Below are 15,000 nucleotides of genomic sequence, written 5' to 3'. Positions count from 1 at the left end.
GACAGGCAGCAAATCTAGTGTTATTTCCAGCAACAATGAGTCAAAATGAAGAGAGTTTAACATTTCAACAAGCAGAATAATCCGACAATGATGGAAGAGAAATGATCAAGTTTCCCCTTTAACATAATATTATTGCTCTTCCCTCATTGTCGGATTATTCTGCTTGTTTTAATGTAAAACTCTCTTCATTTTGACTCATTATTGCTGGAAATAATATTTTACTTGTCTAGAAAACGCTTCACAGAACTGAACTGTGTCCGAGAGCTGAAACTACAGCAGTGCCATCCTACAGTATTTTCACTATTATCATTGTAATGATCTGCTGTGTGTGACTGACTCACAGCTGATCTCACACTTATTATTCATGCATGACTGTTTTCGCTGGATCCAGCACTGTCTTCTGCTGTTCAGCCTGCAGATGGCGCTGTTCTCTTCAGCTGTGCGCATGCGCTGTTCAGCCAGCAGGTGGCGCTGTTCACCTGCGTTATACACTCTGATAAAGCAGCAGAGGAGAACAAGCCATTAACCTGTGCTCAATTACAGCTCATTACTCTGACATAACACTATAGACGAGTCTGATGAACCACTCACACACACTCACACACACACACTCACACACACACTCACACACACACACACACACACACACACACACACACACACACACACACACACACACACACACACACACACACACACACACTCACACACACACACACACACACACTCACACACACACACACACACACACACACACACACACACACTCATGAACATCTCGACATGAGAAAGTGTTCCTCTGTATGTTTTCATCAAAGCTGTTCACAATACTGATCATCCACAGAGTTTGTGATGTGGTCAAATGTTTACAGACACAAGCGCAGCCGTTTACAGCTCATTTCTGCTTAATGATTTTTGGATGCTCAGGATTTACCCATTTTTTGGAATGGATCCGTGAACGTCCTCGACTTTTTTAACTTGCCGGTAAAGACGTTCCGGAATTTTTACAGATATTTACCGGTGTCACTGTGTGAAAGGGGCTAGCTGGCCTCTGCTACACACACACACACACACAGACACACAGACACACAGACACACAGACACACAGACACACACACACACACGGTTTGAGCTTAATTTGAGCTTTATTTAGGAAGGTGAGTTTCCCCCAGATGATCAAATCTGCAGAGAAATGAAGCGTACAGGATACACACAAAAATAATCTAGAATACAAAACATCATGGAGTCAGTTCTGTGTGTGTGTGTGTGTGTGTGTGTTCACGCATCTCTGCACAGTATAAGCCGCTCTATATACAGATGTGGAACTCTGCGGAGAAAACACTGCTCATCAAGTGTGCTTGTACAGTAAAAACACACACCAGTAAAGGCACAGCCAGCAGACAACACACACACACATACACACACACAGCAGAGGAACAGATGATGAACACACAACACAGTGCTGCAGTCTCTCCAGTGCACATGGGTTCAACTGTGTACACACACACACACACACACACACACACACACACACACACACACACAAGCTCTCTCTTGTTCTCTCTCACACAGCTTCTCATTATAGTAATAGATTTTCTCTCTATAAATATATTTCTTATATACGAGACGTTATAAAGTGTTCAGGAAACGGCATCATCACAACAACAAACAGCAAAGTCAAATGCAGGAGTGTGTGTGTGTGTGTGTGTGTGTGTGTGTGTGTGTGTGTGTGTGTGTGAGCGGACAGAACTCTTCATAAAGTGGTGAAAACACAATAATCAGCCCAGCAGATCTGCTAATACACACCGCCCAAACCCTGATTTATACGACTAAAAGATGAATAAATGAAGATCAAAGCGTGTGTTTCTATCTCAGCATGTAGAAGGTGAAGCACTCTCAGAGTCGAGCTCCCAGCACCAGGACTACAGCCAGAATATAAACACACTTCAGACTGTACAGAACTCTCACAACTGCTGACGTAACACAGCCAAAGCCTGCAAACCAGTTTCTATTACTCAACTTATGTGGACGACGAAACGAGACCTAACTAATAAAATAAGAACATCAGAGCAACACAGATCTGCATAATAATCATGAAGAAAGAGTGAATACTGGAGCAGATAAACCAGCCACGCAGGGACTGATGCTTTATGAAGAGTTATAGATGTATATCTGTAAGAAAATAAAGGCTGTAATGAGCTGGAGCACTGCCTGCAGATGAGGAACGACCAACTGCATCAGACATCTGTCTTTACAATACACTAACATCACTGCAGGATTACAGTAACATTAGAGTAACATCACAGTAACATTAGAGTAACATTACAGTAAAATTAGAGTAACATCACAGTAACATTAGAGTAACATTACAGTAACATTAGAGTAACATCACAGTAACATTAGAGTAACATTACAGTAACATTAGAGTAACATTACAGTAACATTAGAGTAACATCACAGTAACATTAGAGTAACATTACAGTAACATTAGAGTAACATCACAGTAACATTAGAGTAACATTACAGTAAAATTTCAGTAAAATTAGAGTAACATTACAGTAACATTACAGTAACATCACAGTAACATTAGAGTAACATTACAGTAACATCACAGTAACATTAGAGTAACATCACAGTAACATTTCAGTAAAATTAGAGTAACATTACAGTAACATCACAGTAACATTAGAGTAACATTACAGTAACATTAGAGTAACATCACAGTAACATTAGAGTAACATCACAGTAAAATTAGAGTAACATTACAGTAACATTAGAGTAATATTAGAGTAACATCACAGTAACATTAGAGTAACATCACGGTAACGTTAGAGTAACATCACAGTAACGTTAGAGTAACATTAGAGTAACATTACAGTAACATTAGAGTAACATCACAGTAACATTAGAGTAACATTACAGTAACATTAGAGTAACATCACAGTAACATTAGAGTAACATTACAGTAACATTTCAGTAAAATTAGAGTAACATTACAGTAACATTAGAGTAACAATACAGTAACATTTCAGTAAAATTAGAGTAACATTAGAGTAACATCACAGTAACATTAGAGTAACACCACAGTAACATTAGAGTAACATCACAGTAACATTAGAGTAACATTACAGTAACATTACAGTAACATTTCAGTAAAATTAGAGTAACATCACAGTAACATTAGAGTAACATCACAGTAACATTAGAGTAACATTACAGTAACATTTCAGTAACATTAGAGTAACATTACAGTAACATTAGAGTAATATCACAGTAACGCTGGGGTAACATCACTGCAGTGCTACAGTAAAATCACAGTAACGTTAGAGCAACATCACAGTACCATCAGAGTAACATCACAAGAGTAACATCACAGTACTATTACAGTAACATCACATCAGCGTTAGAGTAGCATCACAGTAACATTAGAGTAACATCAAAGTAACATCACAGCAGCGTTAGAGTAACTTCACGGTATCGTTACAGTGAGTGTCACAGTAACATCACAGTAATAATAGAGTAATGTTACAGTGTTGTTACAGTAACATAACAGTAGTGATACTAGTCAAGATAATAACATTACAATAACATTACAGTAGAGCTAGTGACATTACAGTAGTGTTACATTGTTATTATAGCAGTAATTACAGTAACACTGCAGTAGCACTACGGTGACATTACAGTAATGCTACTGTGTTATAGAAAGGTTATAATAGAGTTAGGGTTGTTGTAGTATGGTTACAGTATTGTTACAGTGTCGTTACAGTATCGTTACAGTGTTGTTACAGTGTCGTTACAGTATCGTTACAGTATTGTTACAGTATTGTTACAGTGTCGTTACAGTATCGTTACAGTGTTGTTACAGTGTCGTTACAGTATTGTTACAGTGTCGTTACAGTGTCGTTACAGTATTGTTACAGTGTCATTACAGTATTGTTACAGTGTCGTTACAGTATTGTTGCAGTGTCGCCTGAACAATCCTACATTTGTGTATCCGCACTAAACACACGGCCGCTGCTGTAGTTCATCAGTAATCCTGCGCTCCAGTCGCGTTCACACTCCCGCGTGTGTCTTTGGTGGTGTGCATATTTGTGTTTTCATGGCTTGTAAATTTTTCCTGTAATCAAAACTCTGACCAATCGCATCCGCAGGGGGAGGAGTCTGGTGGACGGCTCACAGTGAGGAGGCCAAGAGCTCTCCGCTCTCTCTGAATGTTCCTGCATTGAGTGTGTTTGTGCATGTGTTTGAGTGAGGGTTTGTATATGTGTGTGTGTGTGTGTGTGTGTGTGAGACGTGTGTAGTGAAATCACGAGCAGTGTGTTTGGCATCTGAGGCCAGCCATTGCTTCATGTTAAATGGACAGAGCAGTGTGTGTGTGCGCGTGTGTGTGTGTGTGTTTGAGTTAATATGCATGTTTGTGTTAGTGTGTGTATGTTTTAGTGAGTTAGTGTGTGTGTGTGTGGGTTAGTGTGTGTTTGATTTAGTGTGCATATGTGTGTTAGTGTTTGTGTATATGCTAGTCAGCGTGTTTGAGTTAATGTGTGTGTGTTTTGTGACTGACACAGCAACTACAGGGGAAGGTGAAGAATAAACCCATTTTTCAATGACCCAGAATGTGCGGGTGGGGTTGGGTTGGGTCGGGTCAGTGTGACGGAATACAGTTAGCACAGTATAAATACACCGGACACCTATGGAATGTCCCCACAACTCACAAAAACAAAGCAGTGTGTTAGTGCATGTTAGTGTGTGTGGGGAGTTATATGTGTTACGTGTGTGTGTGTGTGTGTGTGTGTGTGTGTGTGCGTGTGTGACAGATTGTATGTCGCATGTGCGTATATTAGCTCCTGATTAGCGATTAGTCTGTGGGCGGGAGCAGGGGCGTGGCCGCTCCACTGGCCTCTCCATCAGGCCCCGCCTCCCTCTGCTTCTCCAACAGCGCCATCAGCTGGCTGTTTTTCTCTGCTTCCTCCTCCAGGCTCTCCCTGAACTGCACGTAGCCCTTGCCGAGCTGTGTGTCGGGCCGGCAGGGCACCAGGTTGAGCGCGCCGCTTGACGTCACGCCGTTCACACACGTGTAGAAGTCATGTGACAGAGGCTGCTTGGGGGCGGAGTTTACAATCACACTGTAATCCATACCGGTGAAGGACATGAGCTCTGGTTGGGCGGGGCCAGGGTCTGCAGAAGGCGGTCCCTCACAGCAGAGGGCGGGGTCAGTGCGGCAGTACGGGACAGGCGGCAGAGCGTCCACACTGGTGATGTACTGGGAGAACAGCGCCTCCTCTGGTTTATTCTGGACGCCGCTGGGAGCCACACACGCATCCACACTCACCGTGTACCACGTCTCCATGCTGTACTGCGGCGGTGTGTACCCGTGAAAACTGGAGAAATGATGATCGATCTCCTCCATCTTCCCCTTCTGCAGGACAGACAGAAGAGCAGCAGGTCAAGACCACCAGATCAAACTCATGACGGACTCTCTCACAGAGCAGGTCACATCAGAGTCTTGATCCTACACACACCTCAGTATTGAGATTTTTAAAAAGCATTCATGTGTGTGTGTGTGTGTGTCTTCATCTGCGTTCATGTGTGTGTGTGTCTTCATCTGTGTTCATGTGTGTGTGTGTGTCTTCATCTGTGTTCATGTGTGTGTGTGTGTGTGTCTTCATCTGTGTTCGTGTGTGTGTGTGTGTGTCTGATATCATCTTTGCAGCTACACTTCTGCAGCTGTAGTGAGAAACAGAGCTCCTGGCTGTGTTCCATTGCCACTTATCCCCCCTATGCCCTATTCATTTAGAACATTCTAACATTCAAAGTTTGAATGATTAAATGTAAAACAGCATTCAGCTCGTCTCTCTCAGCTGTAATTTGCTGTTTTTACAGTTCAGTTTAGCGATCTTCATGTTGACTATTGTGCTCCCTTCACAGTGCACTTTAAAAACACTGATGTCATTTTGAACACAGCCTCATGGCGAAAGCTCTCGGTGAGCTATTATTTACAAGCGGAATTTACGCCACGTCTCTGAAGCTTGTGAAAACAAACAGCATATGTTAATTATTTTCAGTTGTAGTGGGTTATTTATGAAGTATCTGTGCTGGATATGACATGGGCCTGCTGTTACAACATTCTGCAGCGGTTTACAAGTGTCAGATTGTAAAAGTAGACTTTTAAAAAAATAAATAAATTAACAATATCCTGCTTAATAATAATAATAATAATCATCATCATCATCCTCATCATTAATATTATTATTAAAGTATGATTTTTTTCATTTCTAATAATAATGAATATTACATTTGATATTATAATAAATGGCTGCATTATTTATTCATTTGTTTGTTTATTTATATGATATTAGAGTGTGTGTTAGCTTTTGTGAGTGAGTGTTTTAGAATAGAATATGTGATGTTCTCAATAATATTAGTGAAGCAGACACAGACTCTACATGTGCCGTTTACATGTCTTTCAGTTGATGTGGAGAGCGAGAGCATGCGCTTACTCAATCTAATGTTGGATTCAGTTTAAATGTGTGTGTGTGTGTGAAACAATATCATTTGCACAAAGCAGTTATGGGTTTTTCTCTACAGAAGTAGTTCCTCCACCCGTTTAGAGCGTCATTATAGGCGTTTTATGGCATAACTAACGTGGTTTAAGCGATGGATCTTCGAGAGAGACACTCTGGGTTTTGGGAAACACTCGTCACTACAGCTCTTTTCCCAAACGCTGGTCTGATAATCTCACTGCACAGACAGCGCGAGCGTCCTCTCGGAACCGCAGATGGCTGTGCCGTGACTGCAGTATAAACTCTCACGTCTTCCACGACGCCATTCCAACATAAGCAGCACGCTCCTCGAACCGAAAGCGGGAGACGCGTCACTATAGCAACCTTACGCGACACAACCCCTCCAATGCTGCAGCTCGCGATATCTAAAGTCATATGAAGCACATTTATTATCAAGAGTAATGAGAAGAGTAATGATTTCTCTCTAATAATTACTGGAGTCAGAGTACACATCTGTAAATGTAGTCAAGACGTACTCATTACCCAACAACATTCCTCAAGTAAATGTAATGAAGGAACTGTAATTCTTTACTGCACACCTGCTGACTGCTGACTTATTCTGGATTCACAAAAGGGAAGACAAACACACACAGAACTGGAAACACACACACACACACACACACACACACACTGTATTGGCCACACACTGAGTGGTAGAGTTCAGTACGGTTTCGTTCGCTTTTATGGCCGTTTTTTACAGAAGGTACCTACAAGCAAACCGTACCATATTCTCAGTGGAAACAGCCATGTGTTTGAGAAAATGTGTGTGTGTGTGTGTGTGTATGTGTGTGTGTGTGTGTGAGAGAGAGTCTGACCTTCAGCAGTGTGGGCTCGAGTCCTAGAATGCGCGGTTTGGGAATCGGTGGCAAGAAAAAGGCTTTAATTCTGCTGCAAAATAAAAATACAAAGACAAAAGTCAGACAATAACACACACACACACACACACACACACACACACACACACACATTTTCCTTCTTGTGTATTCTGTGATCAGTTTTCTCTGATCTGCAATGATAAATGTCTGAGCAGATCTGAGCTCTACAGGTGATGTCTGACCTCTTGCCCTGAGGGATGATGCCGCAGCCGATGATGAGGAAGGCCATGGCGGCCACGGTGGACATGAAGATGAAGACCAACATCCGATCTGAGGGACGCACACACACAAACACACACACACAGTTAGACAAACACCAGTGTATTTGAGTGTATGTGTGTATGTGTGTGTATGTGTGTGTGTGTGTGAGTGTGTGTGTGTGTGTGTATGTACCAGACACAGGTCTGCCGCTGACAGTAAAGTTGATGGGTTCGCTCCACTCGCTCCAGTGTCTGCTGTTAGCGGAGCGGCAGCGCACCACACACTCATACGAGCCCACCGGCAGATCAAACAGCTCCACCTGCCGCTCTCGCAGACGCTCCTTCACCTGTGCGCACACACACACACACACACACACACACACACACACACGTCAGCATTCGCTCCTGATTTTAGAGGATGTGAATCAGGTGAAGGGTGCATGAACTAAACTCACTATATACACTCCCTGACAGAATCTTGTGGCCTTCTCAGACTTTAGCCAATACTAACTGTTCTTCTAGTTGCTGATCTGGTGTCAGAAGTGTCTCTATGAAAGGTGAAGGCCTCTAGATTCTGCTGATTTGAGCTCAATAAATCTGATCATGTCTTGATGTTGACTGATTTGATGAGGACAGTGCGCTCTGACTCTGCTCAGACTAAAGTGTCATCACTGAACAGAAATAATGTCCAGTATAGAATATAAAGTCCTGCTGCAGTGGAGACAGAATGAAGATTGTGTCTGACTCCATCATGAGCTTGGAGGACTGCATCCATACATCTCTGACATGACTCACATCACTGATTAATAAAGTCATCTGGAATGAAGAAGAAAGCTTCAGCAGGATCCCAGAGTTCATCAAGAGTCTCTGTGTTCATCTTCAACACCTCCTCCTTCATCAGCTCAATAATGGTCATGTCTGGGGACTGGGCTGGCCAATCCTGGAGCAGCTTGACCTTCAGGAGCTTTGATGTGGAGGCTGAAGTATGAGCAGGAGCGCTATCCTGCTGGAGAATTGTCCCTCTGCTGTGGTTTGTAATGTAATGGGCAGCACAGATGTCTTGATCCCTCAGGCTGTTGATGTTGCAGATCTCTCACACGCCCCCATACTGAATGAACCCCCAAACTATGATGTCTCCTTCACCAAACTTGACTGATTTCTGTGTGAATCTTGGTCCATGCTGGTTCCAGTAGGTCTTCAGCAGTATTGGTGATGATTGGGATGCAGATCAACAGAGGATTCAGCAGAGAAATCCACCTTCTGACACTTTCACACATCATCAACTAGAAGACCAGATACTATCTGCTGCTCTTACAGCTGAGATCCTCCACAAGACTTTAGTGTGATATGCAGCAGTGTGATATGCAGCAGTGTGATATGCAGTAGTGTGATATGCAGCAGTGTGATATGCAGCAGTGTGATATGCAGCTGTTCTTCCTGCAGTTTGCGCTAGACATTGATGTCGAGTGTTTCGTGTTTTGGCATTAGTGTGGTCAGCTTCTGTAGAGTCCGGCACAGTGTTGGAGATCTATCGTCTGACTGAACTCTATAAACTCTGCTGAACCTTTAAGCTTTAAAAACACACAGCGCTCAGTTCACATCAGCATCTCGCCTTAAGAGGCTTTTAGAGGAGGCTTTTGTCAAGAAAAACACAGAAATAGGGTTGTGAAAGGTTTTTATGTAAACCCACTGTGACGACATCTACACCGTCCACACGGCTGATCTCTAATCTCACGAGTTCACATCCAAATCATCAGAAAACAAAGCACATGCGGTTCTGCTGTCAACGTCTACAGTGTTACTGCTGTTAGACACACACACACACACACACACACACACACACACACACCTTCCAGGTGTTGGGCTGCAGCAGGTTTCGGTACCGCAGCTCGTACACCAGCGTGATCCAGCCCTGGTGCACCTCTGCAGCGATGGGATACATCCAGGACAGCAGGACGGAGCAGGACGACCCGCAGGTGGAGTCATTCAGCAGGGTGTAGGTCAGGTTAAAAGGTGGGTCAGGCTCCACTGCGGAACACACACACACACACACACACGGGACTCATTAACACAGGTGTCTGGGGGATATTCATGCTCAGCACACAGCGAACAAACAAACACCCTGAACAATCAGTCTGACGCAGCGCTCGGTCTCCAGCACACTCGCAGACATCCTCACGTCAGCTCTGATGCTCTATATGAAGCACACTGAAGAGGACTAATCAGCCCCACTGCAGGACAGAAGCTGTCGTCAGTCATATGAGCTCTTAGATTACACATCTATGGCATTGTCATCTGATTCTGGATTACATTTAGATTACTTCTATGGCAGTGTGATCAGGCTACCTCACTGTTAGTGTTTGCTGACGGCATCACCACATGAGTTTAAATCATTCACCTCAAATAAAGACAGCAGCATCATAATAACAGTCCAGAGAAACATCACACTAATATAAGCTGCTGCACCAAACACTGCCTCCACTAGAGGAGCACTCCACACTATCACGGTCCGGTAACTCCTCTACACTGGAAAAACAAACATACAGAGCATCCCAGAGTACTGACAGCGCTTCAGTTTCCCACATGTGATTATGTTTCAGCCTTATCCACAATGGATTAAACTGATTGATTTCCTCAACATTCTACACACAATCCCCCACAATGACCATGTGGAAAAGAGTTATTAAATGGTTGAAAATTTATTTAAATTTTTTAAGCTGATAAATCAGATGTACATCAGTATTGACAGCGTTTGCTGTGAAGCTCTAAGTTGAGCTCAGGTTCATTCTGTCTCCACTGGTCACTCTGGAGATGTCTCAGCAGCTTCATTGGAGTTCAGCTGTGCTCAATTCAGCTGATGGACATGATCTGAAAAGGCTACACCTGTCTATATAAGAGCCCAGGGTCGACAGTGCATGTCAAAGCATAAACCAAGCATGAAGACAAAGGAACTGTCTGTAGAGCTCAGAGACAGGATTGTCTGGAGGCACAAGGCTGGGGAAGGTGACAGAAACATTTCTGCTGCTCTGACAGCTCCAGTGAGCACAGCGGCCTCCATCATCAGTCAGTGAAGATGTTTAACCAGCAGGACTCTTCCTAGAGCTGGCCGGACATCTAAGCTGAGCGATCGGGGGAGAAGAGCCTCAGTCAGGGAGGTGATCAATAACCTGATGGTCACTCTGTCTGAGCTCCAGCGCTCTTCTGTGGAGAGAGGAGAACCTTACAGAAGGACAACCATCTGTGCAGCAATCCACCAATCAGGCATCTGTATGGTAGAGCGGGCAGACGGAAGACACTCCCCGCCTGGAGTTCACCATCTGAAGGACTCTCAGAGCATCAGAAACTAAACTCTCTGCTCTGATGAGACTCAAACTGAACTGTTTGGAGTGAACGCCAGGCGTTACGTGTGGAGAACAGCAGGCGGCGCTCATCAGCAGGCTAACAGCATCCCTACAGTGAAGCATGGTGGTGTTGGCATCATGCTGTGGGGATGTGTTTCAGCAGCAGGAGCTGGAAGACTAGTCAGGATAGAGGGAAAGATGAATGCAGCGATGTACAGAGACATCCTGAATGAAGACCTGCACAAGAGTGCTCTCCACCTCAGACTGGGGCGACGCTTCATCTTCCAGCAGGACAATAACCCAAAGCACACCGCCAACATATCAATGGAACGGCCCAGCCAGAGCCCAGACCTAAATCCTATTGAGCATCTCTGGAGAGATCTGGAAATGGCTGCACACCGTCACTTCCCATCCAACCTGATAGAGCTTGAGAGGTGCTGCAAAGAGGAACGGGCAAACATCCCCAAAGACAGCTGTGCAGAGCCTCTGCATCATATTCAGAAAGACTCGACGCTGTAATCACTGCCAAAGGAGCATCAACACAGTCTTGAGCAAAGGCTGTGAACACTGATGTACATCTGATTTATCAGCTTTTTATTTGTAATAAATCTGCAACAATTTCTAAAACTCTTTTCCACACTGTCATTATGGGGGATTGTGTGTAGAATGTTGAGGAAAATCAATCAATTTACTCCATTGTGGAATAAGACTGTGACATAAACACATGTGGAAACAGTGAAGCTGTCAGCACTTTCCGGATGCTCTGTATATATAAGAATCAAGCATATTAGGAATAAAAACATTAATAATGTCAGTAAATGAACAGCTTCTGCCCTGGTGTACATGATGTATACTGATGAACAGTGTCTGGAGTATGAATATGAGTATTTAATATGAGTGTTGTCCTCTATTCTACTAGTGCTGGATTACTAGTGTAGAGCGTCACCTATATCAGCCACGTCCAGGCAGTATCTGTGTGAGGTGACGGGCCCGGCGCGAGTGTGTGCCGTCACGTTCATGCAGTACACCTTCCAGACCTGAGTGTGTTTAGCATCGAAGAAGCAGCTGTTGGGGCCTGCGCTCACGTAATCCGGACACTCTTGAGGAGCTCGCTCACTGCTGAGAAACACACACACACACACACACACACACACACACACACACACACACACACACACACACACACACACACACACACATCATCATCATCATCATTATCATCATCATAGTCCTCCTCCTCCTCCTCCTCCAGAGAGAGCGGCGGCACTCACCCGGTGCTGTACAGAAGTGTGTAGCTCACGTTACTCTGCTTCTCCACCGGGCGCCACCAACAGCTGAACACCTCCATGTTGGGCGAGCGGCAGCGGTAGATGGACGGCCTCCTGCCATCTGAGGAAGAAGAAAACACACACACACACACACACACACAGACACACACACACACACACACACACACACACACACACACACACACACACACACATACACACACACACACACACACACACACACATTCAGGAAGAGTTCAGAAACAACAAAACACCAGCGAAGAAACTCGACACAGAGGAACAGAAACACCTCACTGCCAGCTAGTGTTCAGCAGAGTTACTGCGGGTCTCGATCCAGCTCTCACTGGCCTTCTGGAAACACCTGTGCAGGTGTGTTGAGGCAAGCTGGAGCTACACCTGGAGGACAGCGGCCCTCCTGGAGCTGTTTGGACACCCCTGGACTAGACGCCCTTCAGTTTGACCCCATCAGTGTGAGCACACAACACACACAACATAACCTGCGCACAGCTGAGGAGCTACAGCTCACAGTGTAAACACTAGAAGAGCAGGTGTGTGTGTGTGTGTGTGTGTGTGTGTGTGTATGAATGCTCTCTGTAACTGTTCCCACAGTGCTCATCCATCTCTCAGCACCAACGGCTGCTCTCTCCAGCATGTCTGGACTGATTTTGCTGGTTTCCTATTGGATGCTGGTGGTGGGCGGAGTCGAGAGTCAGTTTGATTGACAGACGCACTCTAATGGCCCAGCAGATTTCCTGTAACCACTCAGTGTATTGGCAGCTGTTGGATTAATCAGACGGAGTGTGTGTTCATCTGCTGGAGCGTGCACACACACACAGACAGACACAGACAGACACACACACACACACACACACACACACACACACACACACACACACACACACACACACACAATATAGTTTCACATTCAGGTTTAAACACACGCAAACACAAGCAACACAAATTCAAACACAAACACAAACTAACAAACAAACAAACAAAAAACACTAACACAAGCTAACAAACAAGCACAAACATAAAGTATTAAACACACACAAACACAAGCATAAACATAAACACAAACAAACACAAGCACAAACACAACACAAACAACACAAATCTAAACACAAACTAACAAAAATAAAAACAAGCATAAACAAACAAACAAACAAACAATCAGGCACAACCTAACAAATCAACAAACAAAAACTAACAAACACAAACAAACAAGGACAAACATAAACAAACAAAATCACAAATTAACATAAACATAAAAACAAACAAAAACCAACACAAACAAAGAAACAGGCACAAACTAACAAATAAACACAAACAAACAAACACAAACATAAACAAACACAAACACAAAAACAAACAAGCACAAACAAACAAACAAACAAACACAAACATAAACAAACACAAACACAAAAACAAACAAGCACAAACAAACAAACAAACAAACAAACACAAAGAAACACAAACATAAACAAGCTAACAAACACAAACAAATAACAAAAAACAAACAAATAACACAAACAAACACAAAAACAAACAAACAAACAAACAAACAAACAAACGCAAACAAATACAAACTATCAAAAACAAGCACAAACAAACAAACAAATACAAACTAACTGACAAAAACAAACAAACAAACACAAACAAATATAAACAAACAAACATGAACACCCCCTCCAACACACACACACACACACACACACACACACACACGCCTCCATCAGTCAGTTTCTGTGTGTTCATCATCAGGCGCTTTGGTCTGTTTGAGATTATGACATGTGGGCTAATGCTAACAACTATGCTAATCTGATTTAGCCGTTATGCATTCCTGTAAAACACAGGCGCAGTGTGTGTGTGTGTGTGTGTGTGTGTGTGTGTGTGTGAAGCACTTAAAACAGCTTAAAGTGTAAAATGGTCAATCAGACGAAAAGAGTTAGCGGAACTGGACACTGTGTGACAGCGATCTCTCAGAGTATACACTGACAACAGGACAATACCACACACACACACACACACACACACACACACACACACACAAACACACACACACACACACACACACACACACACACACACACACAGTTGCCGTGGGCAACAGAGTTCATCCAATCACAGGAGCTGCTGTAATGTGACGAGGCTGTGTTTATCCTCAAGGACACGATCAGCACTGAACTCATTCAGCAGAACACACACACACACACACACACACACACACACACACACACACACACTGCACCCGGCAGAGTTTACTGCTCCACTCACTGCAAACTCTGCTGGATCTGCTGAGGTGTGTTGAGGTGTGTTGAGGTGTGTTGAGGTGTGCTGCAGTGATCTCCACATCAGGCAGATGAGCTTGTGTTTTCCTGAACACATCCTTTACTTCATCATGATGAGGTGAAAGATACACCTGAGGAAACCCGAGACGAGTGACGCCTCGGAGAATATGATCACACACACTGCTCCTGCCACACCCTTCACACATCTCACACACACACACACACACACACTCTGAGGAAAACTACCAACAACACACCAGCACTGTATGACATCCTACTAGCTAACCTTCAAAACACACACACACACACACACACACACACACACACAGCAGAGCTGACAGAGAGGAAACCGGCTGAACGGAGCTGATGGAGATACACTAACCTACATATGACTCAGACACAAGATGATGACAATCCCTCAGACACAGTGATGTAGAGCAGTCC

The 15,000-nt window shown here is 43.8% G+C and overlaps 1 protein-coding gene across 4 annotated transcripts in view; it reads right to left on the bottom strand.

The window, feature by feature from the left end:
- Nucleotides 1-2,109: 2,109 nt before the first annotated feature.
- The window catches only part of crfa4 (cytokine receptor family, class I receptor 4), a 30,164-nt gene continuing 17,273 nt past the window's right edge, over nt 2,110-15,000 (bottom strand). The window contains exons 3-9 of one of the 4 annotated variants that reach the window (XM_087236580.1): nt 12,248-12,365; nt 11,923-12,095; nt 9,485-9,663; nt 7,829-7,982; nt 7,618-7,705; nt 7,376-7,448; nt 2,110-5,416 (exon numbers count right to left, since the gene is read on the bottom strand). In XM_087236580.1, the coding sequence (XP_087092706.1) occupies nt 4,856-5,416; nt 7,376-7,448; nt 7,618-7,705; nt 7,829-7,982; nt 9,485-9,663; nt 11,923-12,095; nt 12,248-12,365 (1,346 nt within the window). In that variant the 3' untranslated portion in view covers nt 2,110-4,855. The remainder of the gene's footprint in view (nt 5,417-7,375; nt 7,449-7,617; nt 7,706-7,828; nt 7,983-9,484; nt 9,664-11,922; nt 12,096-12,247; nt 12,366-15,000) is intronic. The other 3 variants (XM_087236582.1, XM_087236581.1, XM_087236583.1) reach the window with 3 other exon arrangements.

This window comes from Danio rerio, chromosome 1 (assembly GCF_052040795.2).
Source record: "Danio rerio strain M-AB ecotype USA chromosome 1, GRCz13ab, whole genome shotgun sequence".
Classification (NCBI taxonomy): Eukaryota; Metazoa; Chordata; class Actinopteri; order Cypriniformes; family Danionidae; genus Danio; species Danio rerio.
Note: the sequence above shows the minus strand (reverse complement) of the source record. Positions and strands in the feature narration are given on the sequence as shown.